This window comes from Theropithecus gelada, chromosome 11 (genome assembly GCF_003255815.1).
Source record: "Theropithecus gelada isolate Dixy chromosome 11, Tgel_1.0, whole genome shotgun sequence".
Classification (NCBI taxonomy): Eukaryota; Metazoa; Chordata; class Mammalia; order Primates; family Cercopithecidae; genus Theropithecus; species Theropithecus gelada.
Window position 1 is genome coordinate 120,511,616 of NC_037679.1, and position 20,780 is coordinate 120,532,395.

Genomic DNA, 20,780 nt, shown 5'->3' on the forward strand with positions numbered 1-20,780 from the left:
CTTAAGAGGATAACTTAACTATTTTTCCAAAGTCAAAAAGCAAAATTAATTCTGATGTTCAAATCTGTTGTTTTATGAACCCCAAATTGTATGAAAGTTTTTAATAGTGATTTTTAAATGACTCTTTTATATCTCTGCCATTTCAGTAAAATACGAGAGTAACAATGACATGGAGATGTATCAAGAGAATCCTAAAACGAGAAAACAAATGACAGGACTTACCTCCCACCTGTGCAGTTTTGGAGTAGGCTCCTGATAGGTGTCCATTCATGCCAATACTATAATCACCTTTAAAGTATCGATTCAGAAGTATCTTTCTTAATGTGTTACCCTAATAAGAAGGATAACAAAGAGTTATTGTTTCCTTTTCTAATAAAAGTGAAAACTGCCAGTATGTTAAATGCTTTAAAAGCATTTTGTGAATGATGTTGAGTCACGGAAAAATTAACTTTATATCAGATAATATTTTCTGAGGCAAAAATTTACAAATGCATCCCAATAAAATAATAATTTTGCTTCTCATAAAAAATAAAGAGGATGGGAGAAGCTTTTTGGAGGTGATGAACAGGTTTATGGCAGATATTATGCTGGTGGTTTCATAGTGTATGCTTATCTCCAAACTCATCAAGTTGAAGACATTAAATATGTACAGCTTTTTGTATGCCAATTAAACATAACGCAATAAACAGTTTTAAATATAATTTTATTCTGTCAAAAATAAAAAAGAAGAGTGTGTTCAATAGAATGTACTAGAAAAATCACAAATGCTATAAATTTAAGATTGCTTCAAAAGCTGTCGTTCCCAGAGTTGGGGAGTATCAGTCACCTAAAGAAGACTCAGAATAATAAACACCCTAAGAATTGGAAAGCAAAGGGCTTAGGTAGAGGAATTTAGTCAGAAGAGCAAGAAAAGAGTTGGGAACAGAGCAGGTACTCAAAAAATTAACCTTGATAAAACAGACTGAATTATATTTAAACTCCAAAATGCTTTACTCAGAAGACTGTGGGCAAAAGACAGTGTATTCCTCTACAAATTACATAATCCAAAACTTCCTAAGTCTTTAATTTTGTACTCATTACAGGACATTTTTACAATAATACATTTTGTAATATAATTGTTTGCATGTACATAAGAAACACAGATAACTCCAAATCTTCTCTTTTATTGGTGATTATTATTTTAATAAAAGGAGCGATTTAAAAGCATTATTTAAGGAATACTTGTTTAATCTATTTATATTAACACAACTTCAGAGGTGTTATTCCCACCTTGCAGGTAAGGTAAGGAAACTGTGGCCCAAGAGCTTAGGTAATTGGCTGCAGATCATGCAGCTAACAGGTGATTGAGCAACACCTGACTCAACTCTTGGCTACAAAATCCAGCCATTTCTTCATGTCATGCTGCATCCAACATTCATGCTGTGACACGTAGCTCTCATTGCCCCTTCACTTTCTCATATTTTGGTTATTCTTTCTCAAGTTCTTTAGGTATTATCCTCAGTTCTTTTCTTGTGCTCCTCTTCTGTTTGGCAATTTCATCTTATCCTTAGTTACACAATCACTTCTGCTGGTCTGCCTGCCAAATGTGTTTCCTCCAGCCTGGAGCTTGCTTTCCTAAGCTTCTCATTCTGTTTCCATTTAGATTTCCTTACCTGTGTCTTGAGGTTCCACTGGAAGCTCAAACTCAATTTTTCAGAACAGAATATTCCTTCTCTTTCAAATGTTTTCCCCTTAATTTTAATTTCTTTTAAGAAGATCACACCCATTCTCGTCATTTAAGCTCCAAATTTAAGGAATCACCTACTACCCCCCCCCACCCCAACTTGACAATGATTTGAAATGTCAAATGACATGAAATCCTGCCCGTTCTACCTTTTCAGTTGTAGCTTCCAATAGTGCCTTCTTAAATTATATTTTAACCAAATTCAACCATGTGATCATTTCTCTCTCTCTCTCTCTTTTTTTTTTTTTTTTTTTTTTTGAGAAGAGTCTCGCTCTGTCGTCCAGGCTGGAGTGCGGTGGCGCGATCTTGGCTCACTGCAAGCTCCACCTCCTGGCTTCATGCCATTCTCCTGCCTCAGACTCCGGAGTAGCTGGGACTACAGGCACCCACCACCACACCTGGCTAATTTTTTTGTATTTTTAGTAGAGACAGGGTTTCACCGTGTTAGCCAAGATGGTCTCGATCTCCTGACCTCATGATCCACCCGCCTCGGACTCCTAAAGTGCTGGGATTACAGGCATGAGCCACTGTGCCTGCAAAGCCTTCCATGTCTTTCCTTTCCTCCTATTATATTCATTGCCTGAAATGATCTTCCTCCATCTTACTTATGAACCAGTCCTATCTTCCCTCTTCATTCTACAATATTCATTAGGTGCCAACTGTTTTAGGCACCATTTTAAGTCAATAAGATATAACCCTCCCCTCAAAGAGTTCACAATGAGATGAGCGCAATAATAGGAACATCTACCAAGTCTTCTGGAAGCATAAGAGGAGCCATTGACTCTGAGGAGGCTCTACATGGCATAGCCTGTCTACTAACTTATGTGATCATCAGACAGACCTGTCTTGTGCACAGTTAACACCCAACTAACACGTCCTAAATGTCACAGTGCCAAGAATTTTTATTTATTATTTATTTATTTATTTATTTATTTTGAGATGGAGTCTCGCTCTGTTGCCCAGGCTGGAGTACAGTGGTACAATCTCAGCTCACTGCAATCTCCACCTCCCTGGTTCAAGCAATTCCCCTACCTCAGCCTCTTGAGTAGCTGGGATTACACCATGCCTGGCTAATTTTCTTTCTTTTTTTTTTTTTTTTTTTTGTTTTTTTTGTATTTTTAGTCAGGCCTGGGTTTTACCATGTTGGCCAGACTGGTCTCAAACTCCTGACCTCAGGCAATCTGGCTGCCTCGGCCTCCCAAAGTGCTGGGATTACAGGCATGAGCCACCAAGCCCGGCCAGTGCCAAGAATTCTAATAGACACTGGGAGTGTCTGGAGTTTGCTTATCCTTATATCAACTTTTATTTATTGGTACTTAAATTCTTAGAACACAGACATTTATTATTGCTTCCTGTTTCATGTATTCTTTCTTGAAGACCTCTTCATAATGGGGTGTAAAAGTAAAAGTGGTGACTAGTCTCAAAAGAAATAGTGACGTGTAAGAACTTACTCTACCAAGGAATACAACTCTACTATCCACTATCCCTTATAAAACTTAAATACAGCACCTAGAAGAAACATAAGAAATGAAAATAGTCCTTACTTTTTCTTTTTTTAAGAGAAAGTCCTTTGAGTTGAATTAAATCCACCTGGGCAAAGGATATTTCTTCCAAAAGGAATGGAAAAACAAAATAAAGCATTTCTTTGGAGTCAACGCCTTTGAGCAATTACTGTGACTCTCATTACAGCAGAAGGAGATGCTATGAAAAATCTTTTAGACCCATAAACTACAGGGTTAAAGTTATAGTTGGGGAGAAAAATGTGAGGTCATATTAACTGAAGCACTAATTTTTTTAAAGGGTAGCTCAGTTTGTTGTACTATTCATGGATCTCGCCTCTACAGACCACTCACTCTAACCCTGTAGGAGACAGTTGGCCCACCTGTAATAACTGAAGCTGACAATGTGAAAATCCGGGACTTTTTCTTGAAATTGCACAAGTCAGCATCACTGTCTGAAAGGGAACGTGTTGTGAAGATGACTGAACCCTTATGAACTAGCTTCCCTTTTAGTCTCTGCAAGAATCTTTTATGTATTACTATTTCTATTATTATTTAGAGATAGGGTCTTGTTGTGTTGCTCAGGCTGGAGTACAGTGGCACAATCATAGCTCATTGCAACCTCACACTCCTGACCTCAAGCAATCCTCTCACCTTGGCCTCCCAAAGTTCTGGGATTACAGACACGAACCACTGCACCTGCCCCTGGAAGAGTCTTTTAATCACACCTTTTTATCACACTGCTGCAAGAACCCAACCAAGAGATAAACCAATGAGTTTTTTTAAAGATGAAGTAGAAAAACTTTTTTTGCCGTTTACTTTTTAAAATGCCCTTTATACTGCTAGAATAATAAAACTATTGAAAACCAGCCAAAGAGTAGAATTATGTCACACCAAATCAAAATAAGCATCATATTTGTGATTATTTTAAAATTCGCTTTGGCAGATAAAATCACAGTACCTATCAGATTCATAGACATCAAAATCAAATGAGTAACATTCTTCTTATTCAATTATAGCCTCTTAGAAGCATCTATTTACTCACTATTTAATATTCAGACTGCCATAGAAAAGGCAGGGGCTTCCTATTTTTCTGTTCTCAACTCTGAAGCCATTCTGCCTGGGTTTAAATCCCCTCTACGCCATATACTAACTGGGGATCTTAAACAAGTTACTTCATCACTCTGGGCCTCAGTCCCTCAATTGTCAAATGAAATTGTTAATATCTACTCTCAGAGGACTTCTGTGATAACTAAATAGTTAAAATTTACTGAAAGTACTTGGAACAGTTTTCAACACATAGAAAGTGCTATAAAAGTTGTGCATTGTTGATGTTATCCCTGCTAGTATTATCCAGATCATGGGAATAGTCTACAACTTGCAAAGTGCTTTTGTAGACACTTTCTTACGTTATACCAAACCTCCCCACAAAAGTGAAATAAATTTCTAGTATATTAAGAAAATGGCAAAAATAATAAATGATAAACTCCCCCCAAATCCTAGCTTTTTAACTATTAATCAGTCCTTGGAATTATATACTTATTAGCTAACATGGCAAAGTCACCCTAAAGCATAAACATACTTTACTATATAAAATGTACTCTTACAACTTCAACTAGAAGTTGAAACAAATTCTGTCTTGGTTCAAACTTCATAGTTTTGTGCTAAGACAAACTCTGGTGCTAAAAGTGATTAATGAATAGGTATAAACAGAACAAGATTCTGTTATGTCTTAGTAATCTTCATTTAAGAATAAAAAAATTCAGATATTGCTACATCACAAGTTCAGCAGAAACTGACTTCTCTTGACAACTATCCAGTTCTGACTTAAGCGGTGAGAGACAAGTACTGTGTCCCAATTTGCTTTGGGGCATTCTTGATAGTTTACACTATCTGTACAGTGGTGGTAGCTTAAATGTGAGTCATTTCCCCAAATAACTTTAATTCAAAAGTAACTGTAGAACCATTGTCAGAAATTCTTGTGTCAGGGTTGCAAATAATTGTCTCAGAGCTGTAATTGCCATGGCAGATATGAGGGAAGAACTAAAAGCACATTAGGTCATTGTGAAAAAAATTTCACCACAGTTGAGAAGTTTGACTTCTGTGCTGGTTCTTCAAATCCAAAATGCATTCCTGATACGCCTCCCATGGAAAGTCTCTTTGCTGAGTGAGGACAAGCAAGGAATGTCCTTTACAGCCTTTTCAATATCAGAGTCACTTCCAGGCCACAAGACACTACTTTTAGCCAATGTCTTCATGTGAACACATCCCAGATGTGCTAAATGTAATGTAGCCAAGATAACTAACAACCACCTTCTGAAATTACAACAAAATATCTCCATAAAAAGACATCTTTTGTGGCCAGAGAAGTCGTGCTGACGGTTTGCGAATATCTGGGAGGACTGGGTGTTTCCCGCCCACTCCCTATTACACCGAGTCCAATGCATCAAAAATTAAACAGCTCAGAAATCGTTGCCTTTCACTGATAGAAAGGATAATCAAATTTATGCCTCCTAGAAAGGACTAAAATTTTGTATCATTTTTGAGAAAGCACAACTCTGTTTGCCTTAATGGGAGATTAATAGCCTTAGGAATGAAGAATTCAAGGATGTGTGATATTTGAGGTACAGATACTCACATTCATTCCCATCCCCTTAGAAAAACAATTTAATAAAGTAATATTTTTCCATTATGTAAAATATAATCAAGATATCATGAAAAAATGACAACCAGCATCCTAGAAAACTAAGTCCTCAACTAAAAATTCAAAAGGTAATGAAAACTGCAAACTAAAGATGCCCGATTTAAGACCTATCCTCAAAGATTCATAATTAGCTACTAATCAGCTGAGATCTACAAGGAGGTGATGATATGTACTTGTTGGTCTCCCCATAGTCCCATCTTAACATTAAATTTGGGATTAGCATAATTAGTGTTTCCGTAACCTTTTGGTTTAGTAACAATATATCTGATTGGGTATTTTTCCTCATTTGAATTCCCAGGGGTAAAAAGGTACATTTCCCATTTTAATACATTATTGTAACAACTGTATCTTTGTGGAGTGATATTCTGTCCATCATTATAATCAACTATATTTTCAGATAACTCCGTTGGGAAAATATGGGTCAATCTCTTATAATCTAGCTGTCTAATCATTTGAACATCTTAGTCTCTCTGTCCGAGAAGTTGTATGTCAATTTCTCTCCCTGTTGCCTTTGCCTAGCTTTCTTAAGATTGGAGACACAAATTTCAATAGGAGTAGTTATGTGCACTCAGAAGATGCTCTTCTCATCAACACAATGACACACTCATTACAATCTTGAAAAATATATGATGTCTCAATGATTCTAGTAAAGAGCCTTACTTTCCACAAGACTGTGGAAAATGTTAGATCCAAATATTCATTCACCATAATGGCAACCAACTTCCAAATTTCTTCTTTCCTCATTCTTATTAATTGTAAAGACATTTATTACATTTCTACCATGTGTCAGGAAGTAGAAAAGTGAATGCAAAAAGTAATTCTGCAGCATATGCTGAAAGAATTTTCAGATATGTAGAGTGGAGACATATGGCACTGTTTTCCAATATAAATAATCCTTGCCAGACCATTTGATTCCATTGGTGAAATTTAAATGTTTAAACAGTAAATGATGAGGTATAAATATTTGATGATGCTGCTGCTGAATGAAAGAGTGACTTCAATAACCACCCTGAGTTTATCAAATATTCTAGCCTCAAGACAAACAGGGTTGCTGAGAAGGTTTTGTTAGGAGATTATTCTATACTCCATAGATAGCAAGGAATAAAGAAAACTGTATTTGTTTTCTTTGGGGCATTAATTAAAACCTCCCAGTATTTGAATTCCAGGAAGCATACTAACTAACATGAAACCCAACAGACCCTTCTACCTTAACCATTTTAAATACAGGGTTTGCTGAAATTCAGAGTTTGAGAACTTACGCAATCCCTCACCAGTAGGACTTGAGAATGGATTTCACTGCTTGTAATTGTTTAGTTTTCGGAATAAGCAGTCTTCTGACTTTCAGAACAAAAGCTGAGAGGAGGGTAAGTAAGCAAGAAATGAGCAGACAAGCTTTAGATACAATCTCCTTACTGAAGGAAAATGACTGTATTCACATAACATAAATCAGTGCCTCATAAAATCACACTCAAAGACAGTGGCACACAATCATTAAAGTGAAGCCCATAGTCCCCGGCACACAGTATAAAAACCTACTAGAGTACTATTTGTTACTGAAAAGACTGAAATCAGTGGTACCAGTGCAGGCGTGTGCAAGCTTGCCAAACACTGGGGAAAATGGAACTTCAAGAGGTAATTTCAAAGCTTCTGCAAAGACCATGTTGTTGTATGGGAGGTATATAACTCAGTAATGGACTCAGCTTACAGTCCATCCCAGAGAGCACAACGGGAAACAGCAGGAGAGGGAAGGAGATTTAAATAAACGAGAAGACTGACACTGATCTGAATAGCAATACGAACTTCAGTGGGAGAAAGGTCTTCCTCCTGGACAATGGGGAAAGTCGTAACTAGTTTGCTGTTTTAAAGTTCTAACCCCAGATTCTGTGACGTCTGTTATATTTCCACAATCATTTAGTGAAGTTAGGTGCAACTTTGGAAGGTGGTGTCACAGAAGATGAGGAACAATACATACAGGGATGTATCACCAGCACTATCCTGCCCTATATTGGCCTTCCTGTTTCTATGGAATTTCTTGCATTCTCAACTGTAGTGCAGCAGTCCTTGATCTTCAAGCTGTGACCTCCTGATCCACAAACAAAAGAGTGTGGCTGGCTCAGAGGGCAGTGAGACGAGTGCATGGCTCCGAAGAGCTGGCAAGGAAACAATGGGGCAGAAGACTCACCCCCACCCCCACCACCACACACACACACACACGCATGCACACACACACACGCGCACACACACACACGCACACACACACACACGCACACACACACGCACACACACACGCACACACGGAGTAAGTGAGAGATAAAGACCTCATTATTTTTCCCCAGAATACTAGAAATAAATTATTCTTAAAACAGAGGAAGAAAACTAGCACTGGTATTGCTTATCAATGTAATATTTGACAAAATATGTACGAAGCTAAATTTTAATAAATTCAGAATATATTTAGAAGTTCCTCAGGACAGTCTATGGAATCTATGGAATAGAGGAGTTGTACATGGTACAACTTCAAAGGGAAGCCTTGAGAATTAAATGAGATAATATCTACACACAGTTTAATACATAAGAAGTTCAGTTTATGAATGCTCCCCACATTGGCAATGATAATGCACGTTAGTGGACCTTAGAGGAAATGATGTCTCAGAGAGTAACGTAATTGGCTTGAGTCTGGGTTCTTCCACTTACTGGCTTTGTGATCTGAAGAATTTTAATTAACTGCCCCAAGGCTCAGTTTCCCCATCTATGAATAATAGTATTTACACTGCAAGGCTATTTAAAGATTAGGAAATTAAATAGGAAAAGTTTTATGTTCTTAGCCCATAACAAGTACTAAATAAACAGCTACTGTAATATTTTATTTTGTATTTAAAGGAAAGTATTAATAAGTTTCAATCTGGGGAAGACTTGCACAATTGGTGACATAAAGAGGGTATTACAATGCCCAGTGCCACAAGACAGCCATGGCTTTCACAGCTGACATCAATATCCAGCTCCAATCTTCTATAATTTTTCAAGAGAAGGCAAATGAAAAACAGCATTCATTTTGTGAAAGACTACTTTGAAACCAATTTGACTCTATAATTTCTTAAAAATAACACTTGTGGATAGGTTTCAATCACCCCTATTACATGTACAAAGCAGAATTTTTCAGAGGATAATTTAGACAGACTTTCCTGGAAGTAGTGTTAAAAGGAAAACGAATATTCCATGTTCTGTGGGAAAAGAGCTATTTTCCCTCCTATTTAGTTTTAACACAAGAAACATATTAAGTATATTTATAAAGTTATTATCATGCAACAATTGCTCATTAGTGGAAAGGCTGTGCTTCCTAACACATATCCATAAGTCTTTCCATAGCCACAGGGTGCCCCTCTAAGTCATTCTTCACTTAACAATCGGAGCCTTGCAAAACAACAGATGACTGGTATTCAGAATACATGACTATACAAAGAGTGTTTATAAAACAATAAGAATCTTGTAGAAAAGCTGACAGAAGAACTGAACTGGCATTTCATATAAGAAATACATATGGCCAATAAACATGAAAAAAATGCTCACCTTCACTGGTAATCAAAGAAATGCTAATAAAATGGTGAAGACACCATTTTATACCCAATAAATTGACAAAAATTAAGAAGTCTTACAAAATCAAGTGTTGAAGAGGACGTAGATCAAGAGAATGTGGGATGCAAATTGGTACAACTACTTTGGAAAATACATCAATATATGCTCTTAGCCACCAATTTCACTCCCCAGGGGAATGTGCTCATGGAAACAAATAGTATCATATCCTCATATCCTAGACATTTAGATCTGCATTGATAGTAATAGCAAAGCAAACAACAAGCAAAACATCACCTGGAATCAACCCAAATAACAAGTGACAGGAAAATGGACAAATAAATTATGGAATATTCCCAAACTGGAATATTACACAGTAGTAAACATGGATTAAACAGAGCCTCACCGTAACACACAACTACTTTGATGAATGTTAGAAATAGAATGATGACAGCGAAAAAAAGGGAAGTCCTAGAAGACGTGCAGTATGGTATTCAAAATGTGAGCTACCAGTGGCCTCTGGAAGGGGACGCCAGAACACATAGGTAGACACAAGTTACATGTAATGTTCTCATTCTTCAGTTGGGTGATGAATTCATGAGTCTTTATTATATTATAATAATTATATTATAATGCTTTATAGTTAAAATTTATGTTGTATGTATTTCTTCATAAAAATCCAGTATCATAGTAAAAGAAAATGCTCAAGAAATATTAGACATCATGATGACAGCTTCCTACGTAGGATGTTCTGTTGCTTTCCAGCTCTCTTTGAATCCTGGCTAAAATCCATAGCTATTTTAGGGGATGATACATGATGCAACACCTATAGATTTGAGCCACTGTCTCACTGACCTCAGAACAATCCACATCTTCCTCTTGCCATACAGCTTCTTAGTGTCTTTTCATGCTCCCTTTTGCTTCAAGACATCAGCAGATGATGTTCTCTTTCACCAGCCATGCTTTCTGTCCCCCAACCCTGAGTCCTCCTAGCTTTACTTAACTCCTACTTAACCTTTAGATCTCAGCTCAACCATACTTCCTCAGGGTCATCCTCTCTAACCTCACCAAGTCAATTCTCATTAAGTCCTCTTATAATAGCATATACATTACCATGTACTTTAGCTGTATATTTACTTATACCAATCTTTCAATGATTTCTATCACCCTCTATTAGATTATAAGTACCATGAGGAAAGGAACCGTAGCTTTTTTTTCCTTTTTGGCTGACAATTGATTCCAACACCTAGCCCCAAAGCCAGCAAATTAAGTACTCAATAAATATTTTTGACTGAATGTATGAATCAATGATTTTGAATAGAGATCACTCAATTTATCAACAAAATTTGATGCTGAGTGCCCTCCTATTCAAGGATGGCTGATATATGCTGTATATCATGTCTGATAGCTTTGGAAAACATTTGAGATTTATTCAATGTTACTTGTACATTACATATTTTTAGTAAAAGGCTGGGTGCCTTGTATTAATACTAAAACTACAAGGTACCCAGCCTTGTACTAAAAATTTAAATATTTAGCATAGTACTAAAAATATAAGATGCCCAGCCTTGTACTAAAAATACTTAATATGCAAATATTAAATTGTATTACTGGCTCATGCCTGTAAACCCAGCACTTTCAGAGGCCAAGGCATAAGGATTTCTTGAGCCCAGGAGTTCAAGACCAGCCTAGGCAATATAGAGAGACCTCTCCTCTACAAAATTAAAAAAAAAAAAAAAAATAGCCTAGTGTGATAACATACGTCTAGGGTCCCAGTTACTCAGGAGGCCTAGGAAAGAGGATCACTTGAGCTCAGGAGTTTGCGACTGGCCTGGGAAACTTAGCAAGACTTCATCTCTAATAAAAATAGGAAAATAATCTGGGTGTGGTAACATACGCCTGTGGTCCCAGCTACTAGGAGGCTGAGGTGGGAGGATCACTTGAGCCTGGGAAATCAAGGCAGGAGTGAGGCATGACTGCACACTGCACTCCAGCCTGGGACACCCTGTCCAGCCTGGGAATCCTGTCTCTCAAAAAAAAAAAAAAAAAAAGCACACAAAATTCATTACCTATGGTTGGCTGAAAGAAGGAAATTGTGTTGAAATCCAACAAGCAAAATGTTAGAACACTTAAAAGATGGACAATTTCTATATTTAGCCTGAAAGATTGGAAGGTAAAATACCAATTAATCATCACAAATGTAGCCTAATACAAGAGAACACACTAATATCCCAAACGTCCAGTCCAGGTTATCCCCCTGCTACAATGTGTCTATTGCCATAGGATTTTCATATTTTACTAAAAAACAAAGAAACCACCTTAAGGCTGCACATCATGCAAGGATCTGACTCAGCAACATAATTCTTAATATTATGTGAATATGTCAATTTGAAGAGATACAAATTCACTATTCTCTTTTTAAAATATTATGTTTGAATGTGTCATAATTTATAATAGAAGATAAAGATAATTCTTTTATCTCATTTTTCCTCATGAAATAAATCATTTCATTACTATAGTGTTTATTGCTACATTAAAAATTATACAAATCTAATCTTAATCATTTCTCGCATCTATTTGTCCAGGAGGCCACATATTTGGCCTACTTTAATAGGAGCAATTATCTGCTCCCATGAGCTCCTAATTGTGTTTTATATGTAAACCATAATTTTCAAAGAATTTTGCAGAGAGAAAACTATGAGACAATGATTTAGAACTAATGAAAAATAGAAATCCCTTAAATTTTCATCAACATTTCAAAGCACTAAAACAATTATTACTATGAGGTCTCAGTTCAAACAAACGTGGAGATGCCTGAGCTAATTAAAGGGGCCAAGTGCCAAATGCTTACCTTAGAAAGGTCTTTTTAAGAAAGGCTTTATTAGACTTATTATGGTTGTATGAACACTATTTTGGAAATCAGTTTGATTCCCTGTGGCATACACCATGATAGATATTTCACGACTTTAATGCATTTAGAACTATAACTAGAATCCAGGGCACAAAGAAAGTAAACCTTTATTTTGAATAACATGAAAAGCACATTTGCTGGTAAGGAAGCATGGCTGTTTGGTAGTACTGTGGTGATAGCCTCTGAATTAGGTTTTCACAGGTTTGTGAATCACCTATTGAAATGAGCTTCTGGATAAAACAAGATGAAACATTTTCAGGCTGAAAAGAAAGTTTAAAATCTTTAATAAACTTGATTTGAGGTAAACCAGCTTTTCTGAATTAGTGAATTGAAGAGAGGAAGACTCATTTCAGTGAACTACAGGTTGCTGATGCTGATCTAATACTTCTAAGGCAGGGAAGAATGAGTCAATGAGTATCTCTCTACTCTTCTCTCTCTCTCTCTCTCTTTCTCTCTCTCTCTCTCTCTCTCTTTCTCTCTCTCTGTGTGTGTGTGTGTGTGTGTGTATGTCAGTGTGTATGTGTGTAATATATACATATATATATTTTTGTACTTATGGATATTGATGCATATTTGTAAAATGAATTAGGTCTTTGAAGATTCTTGCTTTCTCCCCTGGGTGTTGGTAAGCATAAATGACTGGGTTGCCTTCAAAAAAAAAGTGAGCAAGCACATCTCTTTTCTGCTTTATTTCATTGACTCTAACGCACCCATTTCTTTCCCGCATGTTTTAACATTTCTAAATTACAGGTCACTTTAAAATCAATGGTGTGCTTTAGTTTAATTGGCAGCATTTATTTCTTTTTAGGGATACATAAAATTATGGATTGACGAACTATATTGAGTCAAAAAATAAGTACACCTTTTAATCTCGCATCATATCAAATATTCATTGCTTCACAGTATGTGGCATCAGTATTATATCTGTTTTCTAGTTAAAGTAAGATGAAAACATACAGAAATTTAGAGATTTAACCTTTGCAATCAAACAGTTCTTTTCAGTGTTTTCCCCTTTTTCATGATACATTTTCTACATGTAGCCCAATTCACCACTGTAAATTTTGATATCATAGGCCCTGAGTGGGCTTACATTAAAATTAGTAAGGAAAGTGACAATATTGATAGAGATGAGAGGTATATTTATCTTACAAATCAAGAGTAATGGAAAAGTAAACAAGTAAGAGACACAAATGGAACTAATCTCTGAACCATGGACAATATTACATTTCTCTCCTTTTAAAAAAAGTTGCCCCTTGATACCATCTCACATCCACTAGAATGGCTAAAATAAGTGATGTGGAGACATGGAAAAAGCTGACATTGTGATCTGAACAATAACACATGTTGGTGAGGATGTGGAGAAATTGGGACCCTCATAAACTGCTAATGGGAATAGAAAACTGTCACTTTGGCAGTTCCAAAAAATTAAATGTAGAGTAACCATACATCTCGGCAATTCCACTACTAAGTATTTACCCTAGAGAAATTAAAACAGAAGTCCACACAAAAACTTGTACAGAATGTTCATTGCAGCATGATCCATAATTGTAGAGACAATCCAAATGTCCACCAAACGATGACTGGATAAACACAACATGGTATATGCACATAAGAGAATATTCTTTGGCAATAAAATGGGACTGAAGTGCTGATACTGCTAGAACATAGATGAGCATTGAAAACATTATGCCAAGTGAAAGGAGGCAGTCACAAAAGACTACATATTGTATGATTCCATTTACATGAAATGTCCACAAGAGGCAAATTTAGAGACAGAAAAAGACAGAAAATAGATTAGACAGAAAATAGACAGGCAAGGGCTGGGGCTGGGAAGAACGGAGAGTGCCTTCTAAGAAGCATGGGGTTTCTTTTAAGGGTGATGAAAATGTTCTAAAATTAAACAGTGGTATTGGTTGTAAATCTATAAATATATCAAAAAACTCTAAATTGTATACTTTTGTAGAGTGAATTTTATAGCATGTGAATATCTCAATAAAGCTGTTACCAAAATATAAAATAAATCCATTAGACTGGTTAAGGAAAATCACTCCTTAAATAATATTGAAGTACATCTCTTAAGGAAAATAATGTCAGTTCTGTCCAAATTTTTGCTAAGCAGCTGAGCTGCTATTTGCCAGAAAGTTCTGCATTTAAGTGCATCTGCGCAACAGATATAATGGCACATGTTTTGAATGTTACATCTGTTAGTAAATGTAGACAGGCTCAAATTGCTAATTAAACATGAAATTGTATGTGTCAATTAGGAGCCAATTTCTTTTTAAAACTGTCTAAAGTTTAGGGCACAATAAATCAAGCTAGTATCTGGAACTGTTTGAGTCTTGACCTGTGTGGGAAGGCGGTCCAGTGCACTGAATATAGGCTAGACAGTTTCCATGGATACCTCACACTACTTGAGGTGTAGAAACTCAAAATTATAAACAACTTCACGGAAATTATGGTTCACAAAGTATATTAGTTAAAAAAGCCCTCATCTTCCTAAAAATAATCCTGGAATTTATTTTGTTATCAAGTAGATAAGGGTTTGTTTTTTTTTTTTTTCTTTTTTGTGGGTAGGGGTGGGGAAAGAAGGGGAACAAATTTTTAAAAGGACAGCTTTTAAGTTCCTTTGTAATTCATAAGGGAGGAAGAGACATCCAAAATGTTGCTCTGATCATAAGCTTTATAGCAAACCTCAAGAGTTTAAAGACAGTTTGCTTTTACAGGAACTAACCATATTGAATTATGCCAGCTGAGTTTAATTAATCTAGCCACTGCATATTAATATGCTAGTCTTTCCAAATAAACGTACACTATAATTACAACCAGGCTACTCCACCCACCATCCTTTTACTCCTTCCCATGAAATAAGACTACACATCTTCCAGATGTGACAGAAAAGCCATCGTGGTATTTGCCAACCATTTCAGAATTAAGCATAATAAAGGATGAGAAGACGACATGTAGCTTCCATAAGAAAAGAAGATGCTTCCCACAGACTTTGTTGACAAGACCTGACCACACACCTGTTTATTTACAGCTTTAGCAGGCTAGAGAAGGAGGAGTGAGAAGATCACACAGTCAGCTTTTTCCATGTCCCCAAATCACTTCCACTGTTAAGCAGTCAGGTCCCAGAACGCCAAAGGCAATCAGCATGCATAGAGATGCAGTCATTTTCTTTGGACCACTTAATCTAGTCATTACAGGAGGACCCGCAGGACTAACGTAAAGAACACAAATTGTTTTAATAATGGAGATGAACGAATCAGTCAATTCGATTTGAATTAAACTAATATTTGATTATGTAGCAGGACAGTTTCACAAATGTCATCTCATTTGGTGCTCATAGCAAAATAACACCTAGCTTAGCAGCAAGGGGCAACTGCATTATCTGCTCTTCCAAAATTTTTTGAGGAGTGTGCATTTGTTTTAAAGCAAAATAACGACAGCTTCTTGAAAAATTATAAAATGTTCACTAGACATGTTGGGGGCAGAAGTTGATAGTGAAAGATCACAAAAAGAACTATACCAAGAAAGATACTTATATTAAGTATATCTCTGCTCTAAAAACATTTTCTATGCTATTGTCAACTCTTCTCCCCTATTTCAAATTCACTATCATCTTGACTTCCCCAAATTCTGTTTTCTCAGTCTCTTTTTTCCCGAGCTGTAACCAATCATTTCCTGTCCATCCTTCTTGCTTCTTCTGGGTGGCTAATTGCTTTAAAATAGCAGAGTGCTCCACAAGTGATCACCCAGTCAGTGGAAGAGGGGCACGCTTCACACCTCTGTGCATTCCACTGCTCCCAGGGCCTTTCCCACCAAATCCTCCTTGCTCTTCTGGTCTGTTTAATGTCACTGTCTTGAAGAAGCTGTTTCTGACACCCCTCCCTTAGTCCAGTTTGTGCCCTCTGGTTGCACACTCATACAGCACTCTGGACTTCTCCTTCAGAGTAAATTTAAAACAGAAATTAATTAATCCCTGTCCAACTATTTGGTTGGTATATGATTTTCTCTCTAAACGCCAAGAAGGTGGAGTGATTGTTCATCATTGCCTTTCCAGGGCTGAGCAGACATTCAGTAACTTTTTTTATATGTATTTACTGTCTCACTCCTTTTTTTTCTATTTCCAAATACCTCTACATTCTGTCATTTCCATAATTTCCTAATAGATTTTTTTCATAGAATTCATATTCTTGCTTTTCAAAATCACCTAAAAAGTCATACTATGACATAAACATTATTTATCCTATTTTGACCTCTGATGAATAGAAAGTAATTACTCTCAGCATATGTGGGACCGATGTGTAAACATGTGTGGGACCACGTTTGGGACATGTGTGAGGCCAACACATAGACAGCTGGAGGCTGGTAGAACATAGCCACAAATCAAGTCTTGAAGTCTAAGCCATCTTTGTCTGCCATTTTCACCCTCAGGCCCCATCAGTTTCTTCAGTTCTGTCCTCCTCAACGCCTTTCCACACAATCTGACTATTCCTGACACTAAAATCTTCTCTGCAACGTCTGTCATCCTAAACAACCTCCCGGTACCTGTCTGCCTCATCTACTCTTCATCTCATTTCCATCCTCAGTCAAAAATATCTTTTGCTCTTGGCTTTACCCCTGTGAAAGGAAAATAAGTCCCAGGACCCCAAAATGACTAAGCCAAAGGGAAAATCAAGCTGGGAACTGTGTCAGGCAAACTTGCCTCCCATTTTATTCCTAAATAAGATAGTTACAAAGATTTTAAAAAAAAAACAACAACAACAAACCCTGCAGACGTCCCTCACAATTTGCCTACAAGAAAATTCCTTGTGGGCCTCCAGATCTTTACCCTAAAACAAGTCTGTTGAATGTCACTATGGCAACGTAAATTGACAGCTTTTCTTCACAGGTGCAGGGCATAACTCAAAGTCATCTCTCTGTTCATCTAAGACAAATGCATATCTGATTGCTTCCTCTGCCCTATTGCTTATGTAAAAATGCAGATTCACTGGGCCAGACTAAGGCATAAGTGACTATTTCTCTACCCACCCCCCACATGGAAATTGTATATCAAGTGAAAGGCTGACCAAAGACTCAAAAGAATGCAACTTTTTGTCTCTTATCTACCTATAACCTGGAAGCCCCTGCTTTGAGTTGTTTCACCTTTCCAGACCTAGCCAAAGTACCTCTTACACATATTGATTGATGTCTCATGTCACCCTAAAATGTATAAGAGTAAGCTGTGTCCTGACCTCCTTGGACACATGTCGTCAGGACCTCCTGAGGCTGTGTCATGGGTACATCCTTAACCTTGGCAAAATAAACTTTCTACATTGACTGATACCTGTCTCAGATACTTTGGGGTTCACACCTCTCAATGGACAGGGAAGGGAAACTTTTTTTTTTTTTTTTTTTTTTGAGACGGAGTTTTGCTCCGTTGCCCAGGCTGGAATGCAGTGGTGTGATCTCGGCTCACTACAACCTCTGCCTCCCGGGTTCAAGCAATTCTCTGCTTCAGCCTCCTGAGTAGCTGGGATTACAGGCGCCCACCACCTCGCCCAGCTAACTTTTTGTATTTGTAGTAGAGACGGGGTTTCACCATCTTGGCCAGGCTGATCTTGAACTCCTGACCTCGTGATCCACCCACCTCGGCCTCCCAAAGTTCTGGGATTACCAGCGTGAGCCACCGCGCCCAGCCGGGAAGCAATTTTTAACTCTAAAGCATATGAGCAGACACTTTACTGTAAGACAGTCTGCAGTTATTGTGAAACATAGAATGCTGCCTGTATGCCCAGGGGATTTAAAGCCATTTCCATCCTGCATTTTAAAACCCCTGCTTAAATTCGAATTAAGATTCATTATGCTTTTGCCATGATACTAACATTTTAACCCAGTGAAAAAAGAATATTAATATTCTTTTTATTCTGGAAAAAGTAAAATGTTTTCTAAAGATCCAGTGTCAAAGATACCATCAGATATCCATGCCCCATAAATCTGTAGTTACCAACACAAGAGAGTGAAAGACAGACCCGCTAGCTTCCTGCTACAAGAAGCCAAGTGTCAAAGGCTGGCTGGCTGCTTACCAAATCCTCTCCCTTTTCTTCTGGGCACACAACAAGACTACATTTCTTAGTCTTCTGTCCAGCTAGGTGGGGCCGTGTGGCTGAGTCTAGGCAAACTGAGGGTAAGCAGAAGTGCCATGGAAATGGCCCTTGTGGGAATCTTGTGTGCTTTCCTCTGCTGTAGCTTAATGCGGAAAAGCAAAGTGGCCTAGGGAGATTCCGAGCCCATCATGGAAGCAACCTAGGACGCTGAACTACCAGGGAAGCCAGCTCACAGAAATGCTGCCCGACTAGAAGCACTCACTGGAATTTTAACTTTTGCTATACAACTCAAGTGAACTTTTGTTATACTAAGCCACAGAGAATTTCAGGTTTAATTGTTTCATTAGCTAGTTTACCTTAAATAATACAGGCCAGTTTGGGTCACTCTGAATGAGCAATTACTTCCCGTCCTGGGCAGCTCCAGCTGTGACTCTTCCTCCAATACTTTGTTCAGACCTCTCTCTCTCTGCAGAAACCCTGACTTTGAGCACAAGCCAGCCACGAAGCTGCCATGAAAAGTCATCTGGGAATATAATTTCATCTACACCCGAGTTTTTCAGGTTTCTCTTGTCTCAGTATTCCCTCTTTCCAGCACCTTTGCCTTATGTCTTCTATCCAATTTTTCCATTGTCTCCAAATTTCCTTTATTGCAATTATCACACACACACACACACACACACACACACGCAGCCCTACTTTTTTCCCCCCATGGTAGTCCCTGAACGAAAGTCTCATACATAAAAGCTATCCAGGAGGAAAATCAACGGACTTCAGGACACATGTATGTCATCGACTATTTCAAAATTATCTCTAACATCCATTTGCTGCGTTTCCACCAAACTTGTCATTTGTCCATTTTCATTTGTCCCATGTTTGAACTTCTGGAAATATTTCCCTTTCACAATGATGGCTGAAGGATTAATAAGCCTCCTTAGAAATCTGTCAATTAAATATGTATCTTAAGAACAATGTGATACTTATAAACCATAGAATGCATAATTTTGGTCTTATTTTTTAATATTTTATCAGCTATGGAAGAAGAGTGAGCTAAATTCCTTAGTGTAATCAGCTCTTTTGTTAAAAGCTTCCAATTAACTGCAATTTTTTTTTTAAAAAAAGAGAAAGAGTTTAGAAACAGGGAGGGAAAAGAAGAAAGGGTGAATGAATTGAAGGATAGTACTGGCTGGGATTTGTATCAATTTATGTTTGATATGCAAAAAACAAAGTGATTACAGTATTGCTGTTTCCTTTAATGAAGTCCCAAAAATGATTTAGGGGAGTATTTACTGCAGTCATGATATTTCTAGGCTTGAAAGAAATCCATACAAAAAGATATTCTGCTGTATCAGATCAATTGAGTTCCAGCCTGGCAAGAAGTGATGATAATTATTGGAAAGTAAATTGTTATGTTTTTGTCTGACTGCCTGTTGCCTTGGCACGTGCTATTTCCAACTCTGTCTGGAAATAATAGTACATTGAGCCATCTTGGGTGACTTACATAACCTGCTACTATCATTTGAAAACTGTCAGCTCCAGTAACTTGCTACTGTTTGTACAGTTTCACTATTGGAACACTGACTTCATTTCATTTGTTTTCTGCCTGTTGCCAAGAGCTGTATGTTAAAAGGAAAATTAAGTATAAAGCTTCACCTTTAATCTAAATTCACACCATTTTCAATTTGGTTACTCATAATAATAAAAAATAAATACGATTTAATGAAGAGCTGACTATAAAATCGTTCTTATTTTAATATCAATTAAAACTTGCATTGTAGCTATGACTAATTAGCCAGGCAAAACATAATTATTTCTACTGTCTGAAACTATAACAAAAGACCAAGAAATTAGCCTTCAATCAGAATAGTATCTATGTATTTTCTCATCAGTTAAAAGTAAGATGATGGAAAATTATCCTCCTAAATTCCAGGTAGTTTAACAAATACACAGAGTAATTTCCACCTCAGTAGCAAAATACCAACAGAACAGTGAAAAATAGGGTCTACAAGATCTTACTCAGATTAAATCCGTTTACTCCAGTATCAGCAAAATAACAAGAAAAAAGAATCTATAAGTTAAAAGACACAGGGAGAAAATAGGAACTTTGCATCATTTATCAAAGAAAGTAATGTTCTTGGAATGCTCAAATATTAGCACCAAATTCTAATACTAAAACTTTTCTTTAAAATAAATGAAAGGCAAAAAAGAGAAAAGCAGCATGTCTCTCATTTTCTGCAGTGATTTTCTGGGGCAAGTGTGAACATTGTTTTACTTCCACATTTGAACAGCA

At 37.1% G+C, this 20,780-nt stretch overlaps 1 protein-coding gene across 1 annotated transcript in view; it reads right to left on the reverse strand.

The window, feature by feature from the left end:
* ITPR2 (inositol 1,4,5-trisphosphate receptor type 2) overlaps positions 1-20,780 on the reverse strand; it is a 492,062-nt gene that overhangs the window by 159,427 nt on the left and 311,855 nt on the right. The window contains exon 38 of the mRNA XM_025402066.1: positions 223-331. Coding sequence (XP_025257851.1) covers positions 223-331 — 109 coding nt within the window. The remainder of the gene's footprint in view (positions 1-222; positions 332-20,780) is intronic.